We start from the raw sequence: 23,612 nt of genomic DNA, 5'->3' as shown, positions 1-23,612 counted from the left end.
ATGGTATTATCTATAGGTCAAATACAAGTAATTATTTCCTCTACGTAATTCACTCTGGCGTAGCCAATTTAAATTATTATGTATCACTTTGGACTTTATCCAATGTAGGAAGAGCTACTCTTTGCAGACCCATTAAGGATAGTGAGGTAGGCCGTCCCGCCAGTGCTGCCCTGTGGCATTGCTCTCGAGTGTGAGAATGCCAATGTAGTTTATGAACCAAGGCAGGATAAAGAGCTAACAATAAGTGTTATCAGGATTAATCTCAACCATCATATATCAAACAGAATGCCATTCTTTGTTGTTAATTGCTTAGACCAGCATGGAGTCAAATGAAATTAGTGTGCCGCCAACAATGTGCCAATAGCAAAGCACACAAAGCGCATTATGACAGGGGAACAAAATCCTTCGTAAACAAAGGTGTCTGCACAAAAGATGAAGGCAGAATAAATAAGCCTTAGTACCCGCAACTCCCTGTTCACTATGGACTGATGTCAAAACCGCCAGCATGCTTGAATGTGACTGTGACTGTGAATACGAGCTACACTTCGGAATAGCCAGGAGTAAAAGGAACAAATTCGGGACCCGCTGGGTAATTATCCTGGTAGACCCAGAGAATCGAGTATGCAACTGGTATCAGTCAGTGGACGGACAGAATGGCTATACCGCGACTGTGGCTCCAGGTCTCACCCTCGGGTTTAATGATAGATTCCGGGACAGAGTTCGAATTGGGACTGTCCTCAAAAAACATATGGATATATTTCAAAGGATATTTACCGCAACGGAGCCCCGGGAGAGTCACCAGTTTGCAGCGCGCTTTATCCAGAACCTGGGCCGAGAGGGTTTGGTGGAAGGTGTAATCGGGTGGGATATGCTGAGGGCTGCGAACAATCCAGGATATGTCTGGGAGCATCTAAACATTAGGCCAAGGCCTTCTTGGGAGACTCTGGCTGACCGGGAGGACAGTTGTATATTCGAGACTGCCAGTCGAAACTCGTACGGGGTGAGATGAGTTCACTTATAATGAGGGTACTTTAGACAATTTAAAATTAATCAACGACTCTTGGTAATTCTCGCCTCTGTAAATAAACAGGACCTTTGCTGCATTGCAAACAAGAAGGAAACAGCCACCAAGATATGAAATGAGATAAGGCAATGATATAGCTGTAGCTAGCCCTAATCCCCAGATGAAATATCGGGCATCTTTCATTCGGCATCTTTCATTCACTCCGCTCGTTAACTGTTAATGTTATTTTCAAAGACCAGTTGGACTTTTATAATTAAACATCACTTATAATGGGAGAAGTGTCGCGCATTGTCCTATCATAACCATCTAATCTGCTGTAGTCTCCCTCGCCCGATCTTTGATATCCAGATTCTCCGCATAAGCATCAACATGATACCGTTTAAACTTCCTCGTTGGAACCTTCGCCGCAAACATGATATCCAGCTCCTCAAACGTCCTCCCCTTGGTCTCCGTTAGTCTAAAGAACCCCCAAACCAGCGTCACAAACCCGGTCCCAAACCAGAAGAACCCCGTCTTCCCTCTCCAGTTCCAGGCCGTCGGATTCATGAAATACGGCTCAATAACGTTCGCCACCACAATCGCAATATAATATGCATTCCGCGCAAGGACAATTGTCTTCGAGCGCAGCCTCGTCGAAGACACTTCAGGGGCGATCGACCACCCCAATGGCCCAACTGTCAGCGAAAACGTAAACAACCAGATAATACACAGCGACGACTGCGCCCATTTAACCCCGTCGGTATTGCGCACCAGGTCCAGAATCCCGATGATGAAGAGGTACAAGCACATCATGGCCATGCCACCGAGGTACATAGACCGTCTCCCAAACGCCTTCATAAGGAACCACGACAGAACCGTTCCAATGAACGCAATGGCCGTACCCCCAAGCGCAAGCTTATAAGCATCATCAGGACTCATTCCGGCCTGTTCAAAGAAATACGTCCCCGAGTACGCAAACTGGCTACCGGCAAGAACCTGGCCCGCGAAGGTGACGCAGGCGATTTCCGTACGTCGCAGATTCGACCCCTTGAGACAATCCGTATACGACGAGCCGGCCTCAAGTTCAGACTCGATGTTATCGGTATGAATCATCATGGCGACAATCTGGCGTGCGTTATGCTGTTCAGTCTTCGACATCAGTCCCTGGACGGTTTTCTCGGCGGCGTCGTATTGTCCCTGTCGAACCTGCCACCAGGGGGACTCGGGCATGAAGAATGCGATGAAGAATAACGGGGCGGGCCAGATCCATTGCACGGCGAAGGGGATGCGGTAGGACCATTCGTCCGGGCGGTTGAGGAGGCTTTGCAGGACGCCCATGCTGATGAATTGGCCGATTGCGAAGCACATGTTTGTGTAGGCGGTCAGGTATGAGCGGAGGGCCATGGGGAGAAGCTCGGAGGAGTATGCTGGGCCGATAGTGGCGAACATTCCCCAGGGTATCCTGTTTCGTGAGTATAAGTTAAATAGACGGTCTATGGTGGATAGTCTCACCCACAGAGAACCTGGCCAGCAACCTGAGCCCCAACAGACTTTCCAAAGAACGAGACAAAGATAAACCCGCACATGCAGAATAAACCACCGAGAAACACTTTCTTGAAGCCATAGTGCTTTATCAAGTATCCGTTCAAAAACGCCCCAATGATGCACCCTGCATTCCCGCCAGCTCCCAAAGCCGACTGCCACTCGCCAGGAACCTCATATCCATGCGTATATTGATGCCCAAACTGTTTTTTGAACTCCGGATAGGCGTAGAAATTACCAACAAGGTTGGTATCGTAGCCCTCCATGATGATCGACATGGAAATTGTCAGCGACCAGGCGACGGCCCAGGGATATGCGCGCAGGGCCTGCCGCACAGTCAGAGAGTGTTCCGCTGCATTGGCTGCCTGAGCTTCTTTCGTGTTTGTATGCCATTGAGAATCTCCTTTCCTTTCGATGTCGTCGCTTGAATTGAAGGCCTCGACGTGGAGAGAGGCCGGGGATTCATCTGCTTTCTTGTCATCCATGGCCGGCAGTCGACAGAAAAGCTAAAGCCAAGAGGAGGAAAAGTACCATTGAATCAAGTGAATGTGCGACAACAACTGCATTATATAGCTGGAATTATTCCGTCCGGCAAGGGTCATGCGCACTTCTGCCTTCTGGTTTCTTTGTACTACATCGAGGATCGAGTAATGCTACCGTCGATCATTGATTCCCCACGGGGAAATGACAGGGATGAACGAAGCAGGATGATTGGGCGAGTCTATCTCTGCTGGTGCAAGGGCGCTGGAATCCGGGCAATGCGGGCTTGGAGAGATCCGAGTGGTGGATTAAGGTGCAACGCTGACCGGCAAGCGAAATACAGTTAGCTGGCAGAGATTTGCGTGCGGGGATTCCGATTATTAAATCCAGACCGAGATATTACCCGGTCAGTTTATCCCGCGATTAGCAGTGCATGAGGCTGTCACTGCATGGGAACGGATATCTTGTCCAGGTTCATCGAGAAGCCCCAAAGCGACGGACGAGTAGTGTTTAAAAGCCGATAATAAGGTGAAATGAAAGCAGTTGCTATGCACCGGTCATTACTCTATCGAAAAGAGCAACGCTCCCAGCTATATAGTTACTCTAAACACAGAGGATATCGTGAGATCCGTTCAGCTTTAGATGGATGATATTTAGCAAATTAAGCTGCTCCTATCAACTCCGATTCACCCTCTTCCTCATAAAGGCCGCGTTAAAAACCAATGTCGTCCCGTTCATCAATACCTCCTTATACCGGGGCTGCTCCTTCCATGCAACATACCCCTGCTTCTCATACCATTCCTGGTTGCAAATAGGCATTACCTTGCGACAAATCGGCCCCAGGACCTCATCGTAATAGTGCTTCTTGCTCATACAGTTCAGCGTGATATATTCACACCTCTCACTCCCGTACGGCTCCTGCGGTGCCAGGGCCTCAATCTGCCGCATCGCAGCACCACCAAGTCCACCCGATCGATGTTCTGGGAGGATAAAGAATGTCTGTACATGCAGGTTCGTCTTGTCGGCATTCGCGAGTTCCCAGTCTGCCGGTTCGGCGTAGGCGTCGAGTGAGATGTGGCCGGCGCGGATTGGCGTTTCTGGTTCGCCTGTAGAATGACCCGACGGCTTCGTTGATTTAGTGATCCAGAAAAAAGACTTCAGGCCGGCCTCTTGCTTGTCGCGCCAGAGAGCGAACTTCTCCGGTGTGTTGTCCCAGCCGCAGGCGGTGCGCTGCTGTTGGAGCTCCTCCGCCTCGGAGGGGTCGGAGAGGTTTATTGGGACGAGAGTGCAGGCCATGACGATCTCAGCGAGGATAAAATTATTCGTATATGCGATTTGCAGCTGAGAAGTTGAGCGCGAGAGGGGAAGTCGCAGGCTCTCTCGAATGACTCACCAGCAAAGGACACGAAGCCAACAAAGTCTGACTTACGCTAGTTAATTACTTAATGTAACGTCAGCCGTAGCCCTCGAACTGATACAATACTGGTCCTAATTTGAAATACGCATGCTAGAGTAGATGGGAAATTCGAGCCAGGAATGTAACTTTTTGTGGCTAGCCTGGTTATTACATCGTGAGAGCAGTGGCAAAGCAGACGGTCAAAAGGCAGATGCACGGCTAATTCACAGCTAAGAGAGCATCCCATTATCCTGGAGAATGACCCGATGACCTTTGTTAATATTATTGACAGTTTTGCATCTGGAATCTTATGTTAACCACGATATCAAGGAAATTATGAAGGACATACCCTGCTAAAGGCATCGCCGACTTGAACTCATCTTCCGGCAACTGGACAGCGAGCTCAACTCCTTTTGAACCAGTGTACTGCTAAAATTAGCGTTCATCGGATACATGTATGGGGGAAAGGGACGGGCCCTACGGCGAAACACCAAATTGGGAGTCTCCCAGAAACGCAATGGTCTGCCCCGAGAGCCAGGGCCATGAAGATACCACGACGGATACCTCCGTCAACGCGATCTTGATCTTACTCTTCGCGACTGGGGGGCATTCACGAAAGGCGTCAAGAGTTGCAGTCACTCCGTCACGCTGGCGGCCGCCATGGTTCGAGAGCAAGACCCCGTCTACGCCACGCTAGATGGCAAAAGAGACGTCTTCGGCTGTATATACTACAAGTGTTAAATAACGAAGTTAATATGTCCTTTCCGTACCTCCTTCCAATTAGACATTGAGAGGGCAGATACAATTGATTTGGTAGTTACAGTAATTTATTGCTGCGTAGGTGAGCCAATATTTAAAAAGTACAGCTTCTCCAGCACAGGCTGTATAGTTATCCACCTCAATCTTGAGAGGAAGGGCGCAGGGGAAGGAGCTGGTTAACAAGGTCCACAAGTCAGTGAGATATCAGCTTTGAGACCCTCGTAAATACATCCCTTATGCTATGATATTAGATGTAACATTCAATGGTTTTACGTGAATTAACGTGAGCATTGGCTTTTCAAAGCAGCAGAGATTTATGATGCTTTTCTATACCGATTCTGGACCGGGACTTATACAATAGTGGGACGCACTCGCAGCGGTTATTGCTCTACAGGGCCAGAGATGTGGTTTGAGAAGATTAAGGTGCTGTTTGAAGGGTATTTCTACTCAATATAATGCAGGGGGTAGGCCAGCGATAATAGGATAGGATATATTTTTCACTACATTGTACCTCCCTCAGTCTTGCACAACCCTGGGAGTTAGGCCTTTACAGATCTCTCACCTTCGTGGTACCATTAGTCGACAAAGGGAGCCGTTCAATCACCTGCGGTTGGCCCTTAATAGTAAATCCGGAGGTAGGATAGTCTTCATTCACATCAATCAATAAGGTGTACTTCCCAGGATAAAGCACGACGCCTCCATCCGAGCGGCCGCGCATTAGTGGTGCCACGGTGACTTCAACATCCACCTTGCGCGTCTCTCCAGGTTTGATCCCGCTAACCCTTGTGTATCCAACCAGTGTCTTAATAGGAGCCGGCTGAGGACCGGCATCTGCAGAGCTGGCAAATATCAGGGCGACGTAGTCAGAGACAGTACCTCCTGTGTTTGTAACAGCCAGCGAGAACGTATCAACCACGTTAAGATGCGGCTGCTCTCCCTTCGTCAGAGAAGCAGAATCGTAAGACCCGAAATCCTTCTTCGCCCAGGAAACGTTGAATGTGGTATAATGCAACCCATAACCAAATGGGAGCACAGCCTCGTCGTACCATCGGTAGGTTCGACCAGGGTTATCTGTCCCAGGGCGCAGGTTCATATCTGTCATCGGTACCTCGTCTACGTATTCCTTTGGATACTGCGTGACTGGAAGACGGCCAGCCGGCGCGACCTTGCCGGTTAGTATATCGAAGACTGCAGTACCACCAGCCTGGCTGGGATATCCAACCCAGACGATCGCACCGATATTGTCCGCTGATAGCAGCTGTGAGTCGTCTACCTGGCCGCCACCGAATTGGACGACGGTTAGAGGCTTTCCGACCTCAGCTAGCTGGAGGATCAGGTCTTGCTGGTTACCAGGCCAGTCGATGCTGGTTCTGTCCAGCGACTCCTCTTCGATGCTGTTGTCTATGCCGCCGAAGAAGATGACAGCGTCTGCTTCTGCCGCGATGTTTAAAGCGTTCTCGAAGCCGTCCTCGCTGGTTGAGTCCATTTCTGTGCCTTGAGCTGTGAGTACAGTATATCCCAGATGTTTTGCAGCCTCGATCATGGTTGGGATGTCCTTGGCCGGACCGGCGTAGTTGCTCTGCAGCTCGGTCGTGAGGTTGACATAGGGTCCGATTAGAGCCAGCGTGCCATTGCGCTTGAGTGGGAGAGTTCGATCATCATTCTTCAGGAGGACGGTTCCCTGCGTCGCGACAGTCCAAGCAGCCTTTTCGGCCTCAGATGTCGCCACGTCCTCCCACCCGATAGACCGCAGTGGCTGATCGTCAGCAGGATCAAAGTATCCCAGCTGCACGAGCGACGTATACAGGCGAGTCAACGCCGTATCCAACGTCTCATTCGAGACCAATCCCTGTGCCTGCGCCTCACCAAGATAGGTCGGCAGCCATGTCCCACAGTCCAGATCCACGCCGGCATTCAATGCAGCAGCCGCCGCCTCAGGACCACTGTCCACATAGTGATGATGCGTTTGGATCCGTTCAACAGCACCACAGTCCCCCGTCACCCAATGCCCAGGGCCCTCCCACCCATAATGCTCCCTCAACACAGTCTGCAACAGATACCGATCCGCACAAGCCGGCACCCCATTCAGGGCATTATAGCTGCACATGAACGCACCAACCTTGGCATCAACAGCACAGGTCCTGAAGGGCGGCATATAGTACTCGACCAGATCAACCGCAGACACCTGCGCATCGAACTCGAACCGACTCACCCCTCCCCAGTCCTCGAGATCATACGCAGCAAGGTGTTTACACGCCGCAACGACCTTGGGATTCTCGGGGTCATCCCCCTGCAACCCACCCACAAACCCTTTCACATACCGGGAGCAATGCAACGGATCCTCCCCGGGCGTCTCCTGTCCACGACCCCAGCGCGGATCCTTAAAGGGGTTGATATTCGGCGTCCAGTAATCCAAGCCCGCGTGGTCTGAGTTCGAAAACGCGCGCGCCTCGGTTGATATAATCCCCGCCACGGTTTTCACAAGGTCATCGTTGAACGCAGCGCCTAGGACAATGGGTGCGGGGAAGGAAGTCGCGTAGCTGAACTCGCCATCTGCTTCGAAACTAACACCGTGTTTCTCGGCGACGCCGTGCAGGGCTTCGTTCCACCAGTTGTATGCTGGGAGGCCCAGGCGGGGACTGCCTGCTGCTTCGTGGCCGGTGTTGTTTATTTTTTCGACAAGGGTTAGGGCATTCACGAGGGATTTGGCGCGGGTGTGGGCGTCTAGGGAGGTGTCGCAGATGGCGAGTTGGCTTAGAGGGCCGGTTGTGCAGTCGGGGTAGTTGGATTGGGCGAGGGTTTGGAGAGGGAGGGGGAGGATGAGGGGGGTCAAAACTATCAAATTTCTGGGATTGAGTAGCCCTACCATGGTGGTATCTCTCCTTAGTTGGTGTGCATTGGAAGTGGATGTTTTGCTGGGTTGACCTGGTCTTTAAGTAAGACATCCTGGCTTAACGGGTGATTGAGTCAGTCGTTTACATCCAGAATAGCCTGATAGTGGCCAGAGGATCTGCTTCATGACATATGATGCTGCTCAATATATGAAGCCAAGCAGGAACCCCGCTGGATATTGACACCCCGATGCTGATCATTATTGTCTGCGCATATTATCCTCCAATGGGATTAAATGGCTAAACGATGCTGCTATTTTGCTGAAGTGTTTAGCCACAGGTACCTTATTTACCTTGGAATGAGCTTAGCAATACATTCTGATACTGGTCTATCGCTGTCAGGGTCAGAGGTAAACAATCACGCTGTAAACACCCATTTTCCATGCTTAACATCCATGGTGTCAATAAACTCCTTCAGCTTCCCAAACTCCTTGAACCCCTCGCTCTCCCTAAATTCCTCATGTTCATGGATATTCTCCCAGCCAGAGAAAAGAACAAATTCATCCTTGGGATTTTCCTGCTCATCAACCTCGCGATCAACCCTCCACGCACCAACAACCTCTCTAGGACTCTTGAACTCCTTCACATAATGTCTCGTCGCTGCAAAAGTCCTCTCAAACCCCTCCCTGCAGCCAGACGAAATAAAACACCGACCAATCCCGACAGCAGGCGCATTATACGGAATTACGTACCCATCCTCAGCGGCAGACGGGTCCGGATCAAGATCCAAATGCTGGATCCAGACCATCTCAATATCCTTCGTTAATTCCGCCATGATCTCCTGGTTTGGGGGGGACGGAATCCACTCTTCCATGTGCTGGGTTGCCGACTCCCATCGGCCCAGAATGTAGATGTAGCTGGGGTCTTCGATCTGGGAGAGGATATGGGCGTGGGCGTTTGTGTACTCGGCTTGTGCCTTTATGCCATTCTGGAGCTTTGTGTAGAATGTCTCGTTGATGCGGTCTGTTAAGGGAAGGTTGTTTTTGAGGCGGAGGCAGGCGAGTTCGGTAACGGGCATTTTAATAATAATTATAATCTGAGGGATGGAATTAAGAAATGAAGTGTTCAGTATCTGACGTTTATATTTCTACTGATGCTGTGGCAGGCACCAGGCATGACGACGCCGGTGCCTGAGGCTCCACAGGGGTAGACTTGGCAGTCTGTTTCTCCCGTTTGGGAAAGACAGCATTAGTTAGGGAGATAAGGCGGATAAGGTAGCCTCTTGACAGTATTTCTAATCAATTCAACAGTAACAATGAATACCTAATTCATACCTAGGCACTCGATGTGGTGGCTGCTGTGGGGTTGCGGGGTCGGATACCGGTAACTGGGGGATGTCCCGAGGTCCAGCATCACTCAATAAATACCTTCTACTCCATGAATTGACCCGTTACTCTGTATATCATCGCTTATCATCATGTCCGACCTCGCAGGCTTCCCTAACTATTTCAACCTTACGGGCAAAGTCGCCCTGGTGACTGGAGGTACTATCCGCGACCGGATTCCTTGTATACGGCCTATACTGACAGTCCAGGATCACGCGGTCTCGGCCTGCACATCGCGACTTCTCTGCTTCGAGCCGGCGCAAAGACAGTCTTCATCACCGCGCGCAAAGCCCCAGGCGTCAATGAGGCAGCTGATAAACTGAACGCTCTCCCCGGCATCAAAGGGAAGGCGATCGGCATCGCCGGCAATGCCTCCCAGACGGACGAGATCCAGGCACTCGTCGACCAGGTGAAGAAGGTCGAATCGAAACTCGACATTCTGGTCGCAAATGCCGGCGCAACATGGGGAGGACCGTTCGAGACATCCCCAGACTGGGCGAGCCAGAAGGTCGTGGATCTGAATGTCCGCGGTGTCTTCAACCTCGTGCGATTGTATTCAGTCCCCTCTAAACCCTGTTATACCTAAGCTGATTTATTTAGATTCACTCCCCTCCTAAAGGAAGCGGGATCGCATTCCTCTCCCTCGCGCGTCGTCATCGTCAGCTCCGTCGCCGGGTCCAGCGTGCCTCATACTGGCGATCACGGCACAATCATGTACTCCATCTCCAAGGCTGCCGCGACCCATTTGGCTCGGAACCTGGCTGTTGAACTGGGACCGAAGAATATCACTGCTAACAGTTTGTCGCCGGGTTTCTTCCCGTCGAAACTAGCCAGTGGCCTGATTGAAATCCTCGGGGGTGAGGAGGAGCTCAAGAAGTCCAACCCGAGACAGCGCCTGGGCGTGCCTGACGATATTGGTGCTGCCGTGTTGTTTCTAGTTAGTCCGGGTGCCAACTATGTGTAAGTTCAGTCAACGGAAATAGGGGATAATATGCTGATACTCGATAGTAATGGTGTTGATTTGACGGTCGACGGAGGTTCGCGTCTCGCCCGGGAGAAGCTGTAGATATCTCTTCCTTGCCCTGCCTTAGCTGCAGGAGAGTGAAATAAGTAGGAAATTAAATGTTCTCAGTGAATCATGTTACATACCTACCAATAGCACCACAGTATTATCGCACCTACAGGAACGTTCCTTTATTTCCTTACCCCTCAGACAGACTTGGCGGTTGTATTCTTCCACCACTCACAGCCGACCAGACAGCTTTGAAATAGATATAGACCTCTTCAGCGCCCGTCTTGATGGCGAGAAAAAAAAATATTCTTCCTCTTCGTCAATTGATGTTACATCGCACAATGGCACTCGGTGCCCACGCTCTAGCCCTAGCGGCCTCTCTCTCCCAAGCCGGTCTTGTGCCTGGCCTCGCACCGCTCATACCAGATAACTTTGTCCCATCAACAGAGTTGGGCGTTACCTATGGCAACAAATCTGTAGAGCTCGGTAATTTGTTCCGTGTGAGCGAGGTTAAATCAGCTCCGACCATCTCGTTCGCAAAGGAGGTAAGCTGGCACCGTCCCTACCTGGGGTGCTTTCTTGACTCACTAAATGACTAGGCCGATTCTCCAGAAAGCCAGCTCTATACTCTTCTACTTGTCGACCCCGATGCGCCAACACCCGACGACCCCAAGTACGCATACTGGCGCCACTGGGTCGTGTCTGGTCTGAAACCAGGAAACGGAATTGAACCAGCATCTGCGCTGACTAAGTATCTTGGACCCGGTCCAAAGGATGAGTACGTACCCAGTCTCCCATATATCGATGCAATACTAACGAAGCTGTATCGGTATAGTTCCGCTCCCCATCGGTACTTGTTCCTTCTCTTCCGAGAGCCAGAAGGATTGGACCTTTCCAAGGAAGATGTCGGCGGCGAGGAATTTGTTGAGCGTCGGTCGTTCCCAGCGGCTGAGTGGACTGCGAAGCATGGATTGGTGCTTGCTGGGGTCAATTGGATGCTTGGTGCTGGGGATGGATGGAGTGAGTGAACAATAGACCGGAGTAGATTAAGCAGGCCTACAGATTACTGTCGTGGTCACTTTGTGGGTTAGGACCCGCCAGTTATCTGCAAGATTGAAAGGTCCTAGGTATATAAAATACAAGTAGCAGAGATGTTAACACCAGTTCGAAGAGTAACAGCCTCAATAGCGAGATCGCATACATATGAGAGATGAACTGGCGGTTGCTGTTTGCATGGGTCTGCAACAAGCCAAGAGAATACGAGAAAGCGTCATTCCTCTAAAAGAGTCCCAGTTTCAGTTCGTCTCTTTCCAAGGCCAATGCTTTCTACTTTCTATGTGGGTTGAACTCGCCCAAACTCGCCCTTCCAGATGGTTCCTGAGTATACAATATAGAGTGAACACCTCATATAACAATTCGACCATTTAAAATAAATTGTCTTCTCGACAGCCTGGTTAATCAAGTTACTGAAACTGTTCAGCCTCGCGCCTCACCATCACGTGGCTTCCTTTCTCTCAGCCTTGTGCTTTTCTTCCTCTCACCCCTCTCTCTCACACCCATTTCTCAGTTGTCGATGGTTGCTTCATAAACGACAGAGCCATGTCAATACCACGTGTCGCTCACGATGCCCACTCACAATGACTACCAAGTCGGATGGATATGCGCCCTACCCCTCGAGTTCGCAGCCGCCGAGGCCATGCTGGACACCCTCCACGAGACGCTGCCCAACCGACGAGACGACGAAAATACATACGTGCTCGGCAGTATCCGCCAACACAATATCGTCATCGCGTGCCTTCCGGTCGGCGTTTATGGCACTACTTCAGCCACCTCGGTAGGAATGCAGATGAGGGCCAGTTTCCCCTCTCTGCGTTTCTGCTTACTGGTTGGTGTTGCCGGTGGTGCTCCAGGTCCCCATGCCGATATTCGATTGGGAGATGTGGTTGTTAGCAAGCCCACTGGGGGATATGGTGGGGTCCTACAATACGATTATGGCAAGGCGGTTGACGATGGAGAATTCATTCTTACGGGAATGCTGGATAAGCCGCCTGCGGTGCTCCTAACCGCGCTTGCTAGGCTCCAGGCCAGGCATCACTTGCGGGCGAATGATATCCATCGTTTCTATAAAGAAGCCCTGGACAAGTATGGCCAACTGGCAGAAACGTTTTCCTTTCCCGGACGAGCCGATGATGTACTTTTCCTGTCCGACTATAGTCACGTAGAGGGCGGCCGTGCCGATTGCGATAATTGTGACCAGGGCCAAGTTCACCTTCGTCCCCCTCGATCTTCCACTCATCCGCGTGTGTTTTATGGTCTTGTTGCATCTGCAAATCAGGTCTTGCGGAGCGCCGTCCGCCGCGATGCTCTTTCTCGCCGGCACGGCATTTTATGTTTTGAAATGGAAGCTGCAGGACTTATTGACGTCTTGCCTTGTCTGGTCGTAAGAGGAATTTGCGACTACTGTGACTCCCATAAGAATAAACAATGGCAGGGCTATGCTTCGATGACTGCCGCCGCTTATGCGAAAGAGCTCCTTTCGGTCATCCCATCAAACGAAGTTAGCGAGACCACGACCATCAAGGGTGGCCTCAGCAACACCAGCAATAGGCTGCCAATCACACCTTCTAGCTCAGGGCAGATCAAAGCGCCGTCGCCCGAAGCGATCGATCTTGGCTTTGATGGGCCTGGCAGTGACAATGGTCATTCCATTGCTGCGGAAGATTCGTCCTTTCGGTCTCGCGCCGCAGAAATCCTGGAATATAGAGTTGGCCGTCGTAGTCGTCTGATAATTGGCATTGAACTTGGATACGAGTAAGTTGCGGGACGGTAACCCTGGAGTCCCAAGTCCCATATTGTTGACTCTTACCGTGACTAGATTCTCCAGGGCTGCATGGACGATAACCAAGGGCTTCACAGTCGGCAAGTTCAATCTCATAACCAGCTGGCCAGGGGCGATCAGAGAAACCCACCAGGTGCCGACAGATGTAGGATATAAAGACGGCGAAGCCTTCTGGGGTTATGACATTCCGCGGGAAACGTCCCGAGTTGCGTTTTTGCATTTCCTCCATTCGGACGACGAAGATTCTGTGGATGGACGCTCTGCCAGCGAACTAGTATACGACTATATTTTCGGCTTTTATTTCCATATCCGACATAAAATCCGCGAGAAAGAAACGGCTCCCTGGGGTAAAAGGGAAGCACAAGTTGTATTAGTTGTGCCGTCTGCATTGCAGTCAAAGGCCAAAGATGTAGAATCAATAGCGAAAGGAATTTTCTCAAGACATGGGTCGCTACCCAATTTGAACATCGTTTTGAGATCCAAGGCCGTCGCCCTGGGACAGCTTTGGATACTCCCGAAGCCACCGCTTGGGGCATATGTGATTTGTGATATGCGTGCACATTCCACTGTATGTATCAACTACCCGTGCCTTTGTTTTTGCTGGTCTAGTCAGGTATCTAACTCATCGTCCAGCATCTGACCACTTACAAATTAGCGACTGTGAACCCAACGGTCGTACAAGAGATTGGTGATTCAATGGGTAAGCGTTAGCCCTTGTGACCTGGTATCTCAAATGTCGCACTAACTTTAGGAACCAAGAGGAGCACGGGCCCGGAATAAACGTCAACGAAGCCATTGAGGACGCCTGCGTTGAGAATCTCAGGAATTTTCGACTACATCCGGTCTTTATGATTTCCAGACACCTGCAACAGCCTGTGAAGACATTCGCAGAAGATATTCTCAAGCCGTGTTTCGGGGCTACAAGCCGAACGGGAAAGTACTCTATAGATGTTCGAGAAATCTTGCTTCAAGAGGGACTTCCGGACGACTACACCTATGAACCTTATATGTCAAAAGGCCATATATCGCTTGAAGAGTTGGTGTATTCTGCAAACCTATCCTAGATATTTACTCACCACTCCATATCAACTAGGTCGAAAATTGCAAGCATATTGAATGATGCCTTGTATCCGGTTGAGAAATTTATTGATGCTCAGTTGAGCTCTGCAAAGCACCAGAAGATCGAGGTTAGTAGGAAGTGTCCTCTCCTATGACACTACATAATACTTGAACTTATATTCTAGGGGATTATTCTTGCTGGGAGCTGGGGATCCAATCCATACGTTTATAAGCGTTTCAAAAGGCTGTATACGAAGTCCGACGCAATACCCGTCTTTCAAGACCGGAATACGTGTTTGTAAGCACAATACTGTTTATTCACAATCCGTCCAACTGCTGACCTGAAAGGCATGCGTTACGAGGCGCAATATGCATGGGGTCTGTCGAGTAAAACTTCTATCCTATGTCAGTATATCACCTGGCAAAATTGTCGTCACGTAGCCGTATATTCGCTTCGTGTCTCAGCTGCATACCGCGCATGGGGAAACCGCGATTTCAACGGAACAATGGAAAGAGCGAGACAGACTGGGATATCGATCTTACCTACTTCGTCCAAGTATATAAATCCCACCTGGCAGGAAGGAGCGACCTGCACAACATCGTTTGCTCTTGCCTGACCAGCATCCATTATACGGGAATTTCAGGCAAATTGGATTTCAGGCAAACCGGCAAGGACAGGTGTCGGCCAGGAATCAATTCGGGAAAGCGCGATGAACATGTATTAATTTACTTGTATTTCCCGTAGAGAAGCTTCTCCTTTGTCAGTTTTTACTGGTCCATGCAGCCTTTCTATGCAGCTGGATGTCAGCCTGATGATGCTGCCGACATCGGCAGCAAGGCCATATGCACCTCGTATTCGGCGACAACAGCGGCTGCTGACGCTGGCAATCGTTCACTCGAGCTATTGAAATAATTCTGGTCCAGTAGACACGGATCCTAGGTATCGGACTCGGGAAATTCTTGTCCGATAAAACCGACATCATCGTCGGAAAATCGAGCTCTGGCTCCGCTTCGCAGGTAGTCCGTGGAATTCCCGCGGAATCCTTCATTGCGAATGAGGCCTTGTTCTCGTTAGCAGTGGCTCAATTTGGGCTTATTAGGCGGGAATATAAGTAGTATTATATACCATACAAAGGAACCCAAAGATTTATGATCCAATGAGTCCCTGACCCAGAATCGGGGATTCAGGGACAGCTCCGAGAGCTCCGGTGCCGGCATCTGATAAGATAAGATCGATCTGATATCCCTCAGACATCCCATCCCTCCATTGTCGATTCTCGCTTCTTATAAGGATACACCTACTATCTTCATTTTGTGATACGTAACAGCGAGGACTAGCAAAAATGGCCTGGGATAAACTCACACTGGTAACTAAAACCTTACCCTGGTTCCTCCCCTACCTCCTCCGCGCTAGCATCCACCGCATCACCGCCCTATTCCACAAATACAGCTACAAACCCACTGAAAACGCCAAACAAGTCGTCGTAATCGGCGGCTCATTCGCGGGCCTCCAGATCGTGCACCATCTAACTGAGTCCCTGCCCACCGGGTACAAAGTCGTCTGGATCGAGAAGAACTCGCATCTGAATTTCGTGTTCGCGTTCCCCCGATTCTCGGTCGTGTCTGGGTACGAGGAGCGCGCGTTTATACCCTATGAGGGAGTGGAGAATGTCGCTCCGAATGGTATCCTCACACGCATCCAGGACAGGGTTGTAGAGGTTTGCGATGGGTACGTGAAGCTCGCTAGCGGGCAGACGGTGGAGTATGCGTACCTGGCTATTGCGACGGGAGCGACGCGCGCACTTCCGGGTCAGGTTGTGGCTACTGAGCGTGCGGATGGGGCAGAGGAGTTAAGAGGTGTTCAGGGTGTTATCAAGGAGAGTCAGAGGATTGCTGTTGTTGGTGCTGGTGCCGTGGGCGTGGAACTCGCGGCGGATATTAAAGATGTTTTTCCTGATAAGGAGGTTACCCTTGTTCATTCGCGGGATGGCGTCTTAAATCGGTTTGGGAAGAGGTTGCAAGATTATACGCTCTCTGCATTGAGGGATGACCTGAAAGTCCGGGTGCTACTAAATGAGCGGCCGAAACTACCAGAGGGAGAGGCGCTGGTCAAGTCATCGACTCTGCAGTTTTCTGATGGAGGTACAGAAGAGTTTGATCTTATTGTATGTTCAATCCCTACTCTATCTCCTATTCATGTTCTCAGTTTAATGCATAACAGATCCGCTGCACAGGCCAAACCCCCAACTCGTCGATGCTGGCCCCTCTATACCCAACCGCCATCTCCTCATCCACATCCCAAATCCTCGTAAAGCCGACCTTCCAAATCGACACCTCCACTTCAAAGTCCGGTGAGAAGTCCGCGTCCGACCCCCGAATCTTCGCCTTCGGTGACGTTGCCGCGCACCCAGGCCCCCTCATGGCACGAGCGGGCGGGTCGGTGGCCGGTGGGTGCGGCCGGAATCGACGTGGATTTGACCAAGTCCCCCTTGTTCGTCCGAACGGGCGAATCTGAAACGGTGGCTGCGAATATCCTCTCCCTTGTCAAGGGACAGGAAGCGAAGGCGGTTTATACGCCGAATATGTTTGTTGAGGGGTCGATCAAGTTGACGCTCGGGAGGAAGCGGAGTGTCATTTATTCAAGTGATCCGGATGGAACGGAGGTGTTGATTGAGATGGGGGGTGGGCCGGAGGATATGGATGTTGGGAGGGCTTGGAGTCAGTTTGGGGGGGTAAAAGAAGGAAAGGAAAAAGGGAAGATCAAGGGGAATTAGTTTAAGGAGGTTAACTTTTCTTTTGAATTTTGTCATGCCTAGAAATCGTGTCATTGCTATTCTTAATCAACGTGATAGATAAAGATGCTGGATTAAAGCAGGCTAGTCAAGTCTATGTCAGACACACAAATCAAAGCAGTCTAGAAGTGTTGACTACTATTCCGCCTTCTCCCGCGCGATTTGAGCGGCCAGGACCTTATCTAGCGGAGGAGGACAATCCAGCCTCTCCATGAAAACCTCTACCATCCGGACTCCCTTCCCATTGAGCATCCGCTCATCTGTCAAAGCCTTGTCGAGATCACCCCACGTCCGGACTTGCCAGGTGTGAGCAGCGTACTCGCCCTCCGTGGGAGCGCCGAAGAACTCTGGGCCCTTGAGGTATCGCCAGGGCGTGATGTCGTTATACTTTGCCTCGCGTCCGTGAATGCATCGCTCGATGGTATATCCGTCATTGTTGATGAGGAAGATGATGACATTGAGCTTTCGGTGGATGATCGTCGCGAGTTCCTGGGCTGTAAGCTGGAAACTTCCATCACCGATAAACAGGATGGTGCGGGCCTCGCGAAAATCGTGATACTCGCAGCGAGCGATGAGGTCATGTTGCGCTTGGCTTGCACCTAGCGTGGCCGGCAGCATGTATCCGATCGAAAGCCAAGTGACTGCTTTGAATAAGCGGGTCTTTGGGGGAAGGCGGAAATCGTTGGAGCCATATGCTGCCGTGCCTGTTTCCGCGCAGATGATGTCGCCTTCGCGGAAGAAGGATGAGATTCTGTGCCAAAAACCACCGACCTGCGTGACCAGATCCGTGCTTGACACTTCTGGTGGTGCGAAGGATTTAGGATGGACCAGCTTGGGATTGTGCTTAGCAAGTTTGTCCATCTCCAGGTGACCGATCAGCTGGGGGAGGAAGCAGTTCGCCGGAAGATCACGGATGATCTCACTGCCTATCTGCACAGACGTAGCGTGGATTGATATCGTGATGTCTTCCCTTGGGACGGTCTGATAAAGGAAGCTGTTTGTGTTGCTAAAGTGCGGGCCAAAGCACAGGACAAGGTCGCTTGACTCGAATAGCTCCTTGTGCTGTGGTGTGAAAACGCCGTACACGTTTGGTAAATCCTCATCAATCGAGCCTTTCCCGAATCCTGACGTGAAAGTCGGCCATTCCGTCGCTCTGACGATGTGGTCGACCTCATCCAGAATTCTAGCATACCGTATCTCCCCGTCCACCAGTATCACCGGTTTCTTCGCGTTGTAGATGCGGTCGAGGATCTTGGTCAACGCTTTATCTTCGATCTTCGGCTGGCGGGACGGCAGAGGGAGGGTGAGTTTCGACTCAAGAGCCAACTTTGGGACGCGTAGGGAAACCATGTCCAGGGGAATGGCGATTCGGACGGGCCGGCTGTGCAGAAGGCATTGCTGCAGGACCCGATCGATCTCGGCGGGAGCGGAGCGATGGTCTGTCAAGATGGCCTGGGCGACAGTGATGTGCTCTTGCATGCGATCGAAGCGCTGGTATTCGCCATCGTTGAAGGTGTGGTGGATGAGGGCGCGCGACTCCTGCGACTCGCGGACAGGAGTGCCGACAACGTGCACAACGGGGGCGCGTTCGGCGTAAGCACCAGCGATCGCGTTGACAGCGGACAATTCACCGACTCCGAAGGTTGTGACAAGAGCGCCGATGCCTAAGAGAGTGTGAAATTAGAATGCGATCGTGGATAAGCAGATAGACAGCTGGTTACCCTTGATCCTGGCGTATCCATCGGCCGCGTACCCCGCATTCAGTTCGTTGGCGCTGCCCACCCACCGCAGACGCGACGGCGCGACATAGTCCAGCAGCTGCAGGTTGTAATCGCCGGGGAGACCGAAGATGGAGTCGACGCCGAGCTGGTGCAGGCGCTTGAAGAGGTATTCGGCGAGAGTGGTGGTGTTGGTCTCCATGGTGAAGAAGATGTCGTGTGTTAAGAAGGTGAGGGGCTGCGGTTGCTTATATATAGCATCATCACAGCCGACAATAGCCGACGCCCTACAGTGACAACAATGGAACAACAACCCGGCAACACCTTCCTAAACTATAAAGTACATTATATATGCCCACCAAAGTCACTATAGAACCCGATGCCGACATTTTGTCTGTTGTTATATACTAACAAGGCAATATGTCATTGGTCACAAGGGCCTGCCATCTATACTGGTCCCTGCCTTACAACGACCGCACATCGCGAATCAGGGCTCGCCGGTGCATCTTGGCAAGGCTCAATCACAACCAAGCTGCATGGAACCTGCTGGCTAGTGGCGGTGATCAGCCACAGCCTCATCGTCCTCAAGAAGCGTGGCCTTCCTGCGTGGAAAAGGAGGGGGTTTTGGCTAAGGATAATATGCCTTGTACAGCTGCATCGCTCCCACAATCGACTGGATGAGCCCAAAAAGAAGGGTCAAGACGATGGCCACCCAAAGAGTATACCACTGCGTTCCCTCTCGCCGGTCGTTCCACCACTGGGAAAGAGTGGATGGGCGCGATTCGTCGAATTCCTCTTTCAGGATTACCAGTCGGTCGTGCCAGTATCTATATGTATCCATACGTCTCTGCGCCGAGCCACAGTTGAGCACACTGTGGTCAAGGTCGTCAAACTGGTCTTGTTTATTGTACCACTTTTTGCAGGCCCGGTCTCCCTGTGGGAAAAGAAGAGCAAGCGTCGCTAGAGTTTCGTCGATGAACCGGGTAGGAAAGAATGATGATCTGGGGGAATGATACTCAGCTTCAGCGTGCAGGTCCAGAAAAGCCACTTACTGTTGGTGGATTCTCAGGAAGGATGCGTGATGGAAAACCATGACAGTCTTATCTGCATCTCTTAGACGAAGGTGATCTGCCAAATTCGTCGTCAGTTCGATGTTGAAGCCTGCAATACGAACCATGCTGGAAACGTTGAAATCCCTGCCCAGCTTGAGCCCGCCGTGGCTGAGCTTGCGCTGAACTGGGAATGTCTGCTGCATGAACTCCTGGGTTGAGCCGTTCAGCCAGACCAGTTTTCGCCGACCAGAGAAGGCATTGGGAAACTCGCCCACGTCTAACATGAAAACCAGTCGGACGGCAAGGTCTATAGAGGCATCCAGCGCATCGTACAAGGTCCCGTCAGCCGCTTCATACTTTGCGGTAAGTCGTCTTTTAATATCAGAGCGACTAGCATTGTCCAGGATATGAGTAGTAATATCAACAAGATCCTGGTGCTGTTTCAGGGGTAACCGCATCTTGTGAGACTGGAAGACTATTCGGCACTGCTCCGCATAGTACTGGAAATATAACCGCAGGTATTCCACCTGAACATTCTCAGCGGCCCAGAACTGGTTCGCTATTTTGGCCTGTGTAGCGAGGGGTACAGGATATTCCAGGATGGAACGATCGAGAGACATGCTGGTGGTCGTGAACACATGTCACTGCCGGACTATGACGAAGATGGGACTGCGGCACAATATGTACGACTCGAGTTCGTGTTAGTGTTCGTCTTATTGGATGGATGCACAGCCCTGGAAATGCGGGCTTGGGAGCCTGAATCTGCCCAAGGCTGACGAGGCTGGCTGGTTGTTTTTCTTATCAAGGAGCTCAGCCCAGGCCGGGATGAGATCCTACAATCCTACAATCTGATTTTATGATCCAACCCACCATCCATGAAAACCGAACAGTTTTAGCATCACCTCATAATCGAAATGAGTTTACGAAGCCCGTTATCGCTCCTTCAGAGGCCGAAGCCGGTCTGGGAGAATCCGGCATTATCCATTGGGCCATTTCGCGGAGTCGCAAAAGGGGGGTTGAAATACTGGGACGCACAGGGGCCTGCCCAAGGAGCATACGATGAAATTTGCGCAGACATCCAACGAGTCCTTAATAGCAGCTGTGGCCCAGTCCGGTGCTCTAGTGCGGTCGTCTACGATATCTACATGGTTGGCCGTGGCGCTTCAACAGCGGTACCTCACATAATGTTCTCCTGTAAACAGGCAAAGTCAAGAAAGCAAGCAGTGGCCGCGGTACGAAAGTCCGGTATTATGCAGAGCAGCCCGGGAATAGAACTCGGCCACTGGGAGTATCCTCCCCATATCCTAAACTTGCGGCTTTTGGCATCGTCCGGCATTACGGAGGATGTCGACTTCGACCAGTCGGCTTCACATTACTTCCTTCGACCGATACCTGACCCCGACAACTCGACGGAAACACTGGCTATACAGTTCGAAATGTCTGGATCGACAGACCACCACGTGGCAACGATTGGGAGCGTGACTGAACACAATGGCAAGTTGTTTTATGTCGTGCCGCAGCATATCTTCCCAGCGCCGTATACGACGGATATAGATTCCGAATTGGAAGACAGCAGTGACTGCGAGTTCGGAGCATTCGCCAGCGATGATCAGGTTAGCGATGAAGAAGCAGAATTCACAAGTCAATATAGCATCAGCCCTCCATCCAGTGAGGCAGACTCCGATTCGGAGTCTGATGCTGAGGATATCTTTTCGGAGGGAGAGTTACATGAGTGGACACTACCGGTCCCAGAGGAGAGCATGACCACGAGGAATAGCGAGATTGAGTACGACGAAACTCTCCATATGCCGCTTCCTCTGCCCAAGGGTGGCCCTCTCAAGCGACTGGCCAAAGACCCAATTGTATCATCGCAGGATTTGGACTACGCTTTACTGGAAGTTGATTCCGATGAAAGGGTACTGACAGGGCTGCCTGTCATGTCAGAGGTGAATGTCAGCAGAGTCAGTTCAGAAGGTGCTGCGGTTACCAGTGTCACCGGCGCAGGTCACCTCCTCCACGGCAGACTTTCCGGGAGAGTATCATATGTTCGCGCTCCAAACGCCGCGGCATTCCAGAAGGCATTTATGGTGGATCTAAACGGTCCTTTACATCCAGGAGACTGTGGCTCCATTGTCCGCGACAGTACAACCGGAAAGATCTATGGGCATATCTTCCTAGGGAGCATTGAGTCTGGTATGGCTTATATTATGCCGGCTGCCAAAATCCTCCGCGATGTCAGGTCAACCTTCGAAAGAATGGACGAGGGTATCGTGTCCAGTACGAATGATACAAAGGATTTCCGCATGGGTTTGAGCACCACTAGCATAACCCCAACCCCTCCGGATAGCCACCACCAGCTTATGGTGCGATGGCCACCCATCTACCAGGAATATAAGGTTGCCTGGATATGTGAAATTGATTTTACTGTTGCCGCGGCAACAGCGATGCTTGATGATATCCATCCCACGTCCACTTCGCGGGTAGACAACACGAGCGTGGCGCCTAGTGCATGCCTGGAAAATTCCATATTCGCCGTCAAGCCTACTCAACAGCCTATGAAATGCTGGTTTCAACGCAACCATACCAACCAATACATGGAAGGTGCTCGATACCGAGATGAAACCCCTGGGGGGCGTAAGGGACTGTGCTACGAAATGGAAGCAGTTGATCATATATACGAACCCGCTCGGACGGTCCCCAGCTACCTCACCGACTCAGGGAGCCATATGAGCGAACACCGCTATGCGGAAATGGTTTCTGCTAGATTTACTGAAATGCCCCCGGACCTCGGCACTGGTGTGGCCGTTAGAGTGGGCAAGAGAGAGCATAATACTGAGCTAACCAGAGTGGAGGATGCAGATATACTTGCGGCAACTGAGGCGCCTTTTTTACGTATTGACTTTCCTGATACTGAAAAGGCCCATAGTATGTTCATCAGTCTGCCCCCTGATGAATGTTTGACTGGCCTGGAGGAGACCCCCATGGGGGCACACGAGGGGCCCACCACACAAGAATACCGCTATCTGGGCCGAGTATTCGTTATGATCTGGGAGAACGGCCGGCGTGGTTAGTCACCTATCTACGCCTCACACCCACTATACACCAGGCTGCTAACTCTCACCAGGAATGTGGTATGTGTGCAGGGGCTGCTTTAGGCGGCACATCATTGATCATTTCAATTCGGCGGGGCCTCGCTCGATCTCTAATGACGTTCGTCAGCAGATGTGTACCGTCGGCCGCAACTCACACCGAACTGCAAGATTCGATTTCATACCTTGCGAGACTGAGGCTGCGACGGAAGGGGATGTAGATTATTCGTAGTTTACTTTCGGGCGTTGGTGGTAATGGATTGGCGTTTATGGCATATCTTGGGTTTCTCACATTCTAAACACAAAGCCGTGTTATATTTTGGCGTTAATTTGTTGTGTCTAAGTTCTGTCGGGGGCAGCTGCGAGAAGGACTGCGTATTATGTTCAGTCGAATATGGATATCGCCAACCGTATAATCATGTTTCCCATTGGTTGGATTCTAGGCAACTACTAAACTATTTCAGTTAATACACTGGGGCATACCGAAAGCCATGAGGATTGAAACAGAAGCGGACTTTGATACCTCCTTGATTGTCGTCATTTCATCCCCGTTAAGTAAAGGGTACGAGTACGAGTATACGAACCCGAGCACCCGAAAGCGAACAAAATGCGACCCAATTAGCTGAAACAGAACTGAGGATCGGCATGAAACTGG

The 23,612-nt window shown here is 51.1% G+C and overlaps 11 protein-coding genes across 11 annotated transcripts; 5 read left to right on the top strand and 6 right to left on the bottom strand.

The window, feature by feature from the left end:
* Nucleotides 1–1,330: 1,330 nt before the first annotated feature.
* On the bottom strand, nt 1,331–3,030 carry ASPSYDRAFT_35450 (uncharacterized protein; the record flags this gene model as incomplete). The annotated part of the gene is made up of 2 exons (XM_040845338.1): nt 1,331–2,465; nt 2,516–3,030. The coding sequence occupies 2 exons, from the start codon at nt 3,028–3,030 to the stop codon at nt 1,331–1,333; spliced, it is 1,650 nt and encodes a 549-aa protein (XP_040698582.1).
* Nucleotides 3,031–3,491: 461 nt separating this feature from the next.
* On the bottom strand, nt 3,492–4,359 carry ASPSYDRAFT_49874 (uncharacterized protein). The gene has a single exon (XM_040847951.1). It carries the CDS (start codon nt 4,319–4,321, stop codon nt 3,701–3,703), a length of 621 nt encoding a protein of 206 aa, XP_040698581.1. The 5' UTR covers nt 4,322–4,359; the 3' UTR covers nt 3,492–3,700.
* A 1,237-nt stretch (nt 4,360–5,596) lies between these two features.
* bxlB (putative beta-xylosidase) lies at nt 5,597–8,106 on the bottom strand. The gene has a single exon (XM_040847949.1). It carries the CDS (start codon nt 8,047–8,049, stop codon nt 5,728–5,730), a length of 2,322 nt encoding a protein of 773 aa, XP_040698580.1. The 5' UTR covers nt 8,050–8,106; the 3' UTR covers nt 5,597–5,727.
* Nucleotides 8,107–8,314: 208 nt separating this feature from the next.
* ASPSYDRAFT_49871 (uncharacterized protein) lies at nt 8,315–9,144 on the bottom strand. The gene has a single exon (XM_040847948.1). The coding sequence runs from the start codon at nt 9,087–9,089 to the stop codon at nt 8,430–8,432; it is 660 nt and encodes a 219-aa protein (XP_040698579.1). The 5' UTR covers nt 9,090–9,144; the 3' UTR covers nt 8,315–8,429.
* Nucleotides 9,145–9,488: 344 nt separating this feature from the next.
* Nucleotides 9,489–10,462, top strand: ASPSYDRAFT_159913 (SDR family NAD(P)-dependent oxidoreductase; the record flags this gene model as incomplete). Its single annotated transcript, XM_040842864.1, has 4 exons — nt 9,489–9,555; nt 9,606–9,948; nt 9,997–10,356; nt 10,405–10,462. The coding sequence occupies 4 exons, from the start codon at nt 9,489–9,491 to the stop codon at nt 10,460–10,462; spliced, it is 828 nt and encodes a 275-aa protein (XP_040698578.1).
* A 287-nt stretch (nt 10,463–10,749) lies between these two features.
* ASPSYDRAFT_93672 (YbhB/YbcL family Raf kinase inhibitor-like protein) lies at nt 10,750–11,436 on the top strand (the record flags this gene model as incomplete). The annotated part of the gene is made up of 3 exons (XM_040852870.1): nt 10,750–10,953; nt 11,008–11,186; nt 11,244–11,436. 3 exons carry the CDS (start codon nt 10,750–10,752, stop codon nt 11,434–11,436), a joined length of 576 nt encoding a protein of 191 aa, XP_040698577.1.
* Nucleotides 11,437–11,934: 498 nt separating this feature from the next.
* ASPSYDRAFT_475812 (uncharacterized protein) lies at nt 11,935–14,322 on the top strand. Its single transcript, XM_040847459.1, has 4 exons — nt 11,935–13,219; nt 13,293–13,815; nt 13,881–13,947; nt 14,009–14,322. Exons 1-4 carry the CDS (start codon nt 12,033–12,035, stop codon nt 14,044–14,046), a joined length of 1,815 nt encoding a protein of 604 aa, XP_040698576.1. The 5' UTR covers nt 11,935–12,032; the 3' UTR covers nt 14,047–14,322.
* A 1,327-nt stretch (nt 14,323–15,649) lies between these two features.
* Nucleotides 15,650–17,080, top strand: ASPSYDRAFT_159800 (uncharacterized protein; the record flags this gene model as incomplete). The annotated part of the gene is made up of 3 exons (XM_040842853.1): nt 15,650–16,471; nt 16,528–16,746; nt 16,790–17,080. The coding sequence occupies 3 exons, from the start codon at nt 15,650–15,652 to the stop codon at nt 17,078–17,080; spliced, it is 1,332 nt and encodes a 443-aa protein (XP_040698575.1).
* Nucleotides 17,081–17,158: 78 nt separating this feature from the next.
* ASPSYDRAFT_475662 (alpha-keto acid decarboxylase family protein) lies at nt 17,159–19,231 on the bottom strand. Its single transcript, XM_040847455.1, has 2 exons — nt 18,820–19,231; nt 17,159–18,762 (listed from the first exon to the last, which is right to left on the bottom strand). Exons 1-2 carry the CDS (start codon nt 19,016–19,018, stop codon nt 17,237–17,239), a joined length of 1,725 nt encoding a protein of 574 aa, XP_040698574.1. The 5' UTR covers nt 19,019–19,231; the 3' UTR covers nt 17,159–17,236.
* A 213-nt stretch (nt 19,232–19,444) lies between these two features.
* On the bottom strand, nt 19,445–20,488 carry ASPSYDRAFT_93668 (uncharacterized protein; the record flags this gene model as incomplete). Its single annotated transcript, XM_040852869.1, has 2 exons — nt 19,445–19,817; nt 19,869–20,488. 2 exons carry the CDS (start codon nt 20,486–20,488, stop codon nt 19,445–19,447), a joined length of 993 nt encoding a protein of 330 aa, XP_040698573.1.
* A 12-nt stretch (nt 20,489–20,500) lies between these two features.
* On the top strand, nt 20,501–23,443 carry ASPSYDRAFT_475606 (uncharacterized protein). Its single transcript, XM_040847453.1, has 3 exons — nt 20,501–22,934; nt 22,993–22,999; nt 23,091–23,443. Coding segments are annotated over exons 1-3 (2,160 nt in total). The 5' UTR covers nt 20,501–20,782; the 3' UTR covers nt 23,092–23,443.
* The last annotated feature ends 169 nt before the right edge of the window (nt 23,444–23,612 follow it).

This window comes from Aspergillus sydowii (genome assembly GCF_001890705.1).
Source record: "Aspergillus sydowii CBS 593.65 unplaced genomic scaffold ASPSYscaffold_13, whole genome shotgun sequence".
NCBI lineage: Eukaryota > Fungi > Ascomycota > Eurotiomycetes > Eurotiales > Aspergillaceae > Aspergillus > Aspergillus sydowii.
This window is presented reverse-complemented; position numbering and strand designations above follow the sequence as displayed.

Excerpts from the sequence above, each read along its gene's own strand:
- ASPSYDRAFT_49874 (XM_040847951.1), bottom strand. The coding sequence starts at position 4,321 with ATGGCCTGCACTCTCGTCCCAATAAACCTCTCCGACCCCTCCGAGGCG.
- ASPSYDRAFT_475812 (XM_040847459.1), top strand. The coding sequence starts at position 12,033 with ATGCCCACTCACAATGACTACCAAGTCGGATGGATATGCGCCCTACCC. Across the intron at positions 13,220-13,292 it reads GGCATTGAACTTGGATACGA|GGCTGCATGGACGATAACCA; the intron begins GTAAGTTGCGGG and ends TAGATTCTCCAG. Across the intron at positions 13,816-13,880 it reads ATATGCGTGCACATTCCACT|CATCTGACCACTTACAAATT; the intron begins GTATGTATCAAC and ends CTCATCGTCCAG.
- ASPSYDRAFT_475662 (XM_040847455.1), bottom strand. The coding sequence starts at position 19,018 with ATGGAGACCAACACCACCACTCTCGCCGAATACCTCTTCAAGCGCCTG. Across the intron at positions 18,763-18,819 it reads TGGATACGCCAGGATCAAGG|GCATCGGCGCTCTTGTCACA; the intron begins GTAACCAGCTGT and ends ACACTCTCTTAG.
- ASPSYDRAFT_49871 (XM_040847948.1), bottom strand. The coding sequence starts at position 9,089 with ATGCCCGTTACCGAACTCGCCTGCCTCCGCCTCAAAAACAACCTTCCC.
- ASPSYDRAFT_475606 (XM_040847453.1), top strand. The coding sequence starts at position 20,783 with ATGAGTTTACGAAGCCCGTTATCGCTCCTTCAGAGGCCGAAGCCGGTC.
- bxlB (XM_040847949.1), bottom strand. The coding sequence starts at position 8,049 with ATGGTAGGGCTACTCAATCCCAGAAATTTGATAGTTTTGACCCCCCTC.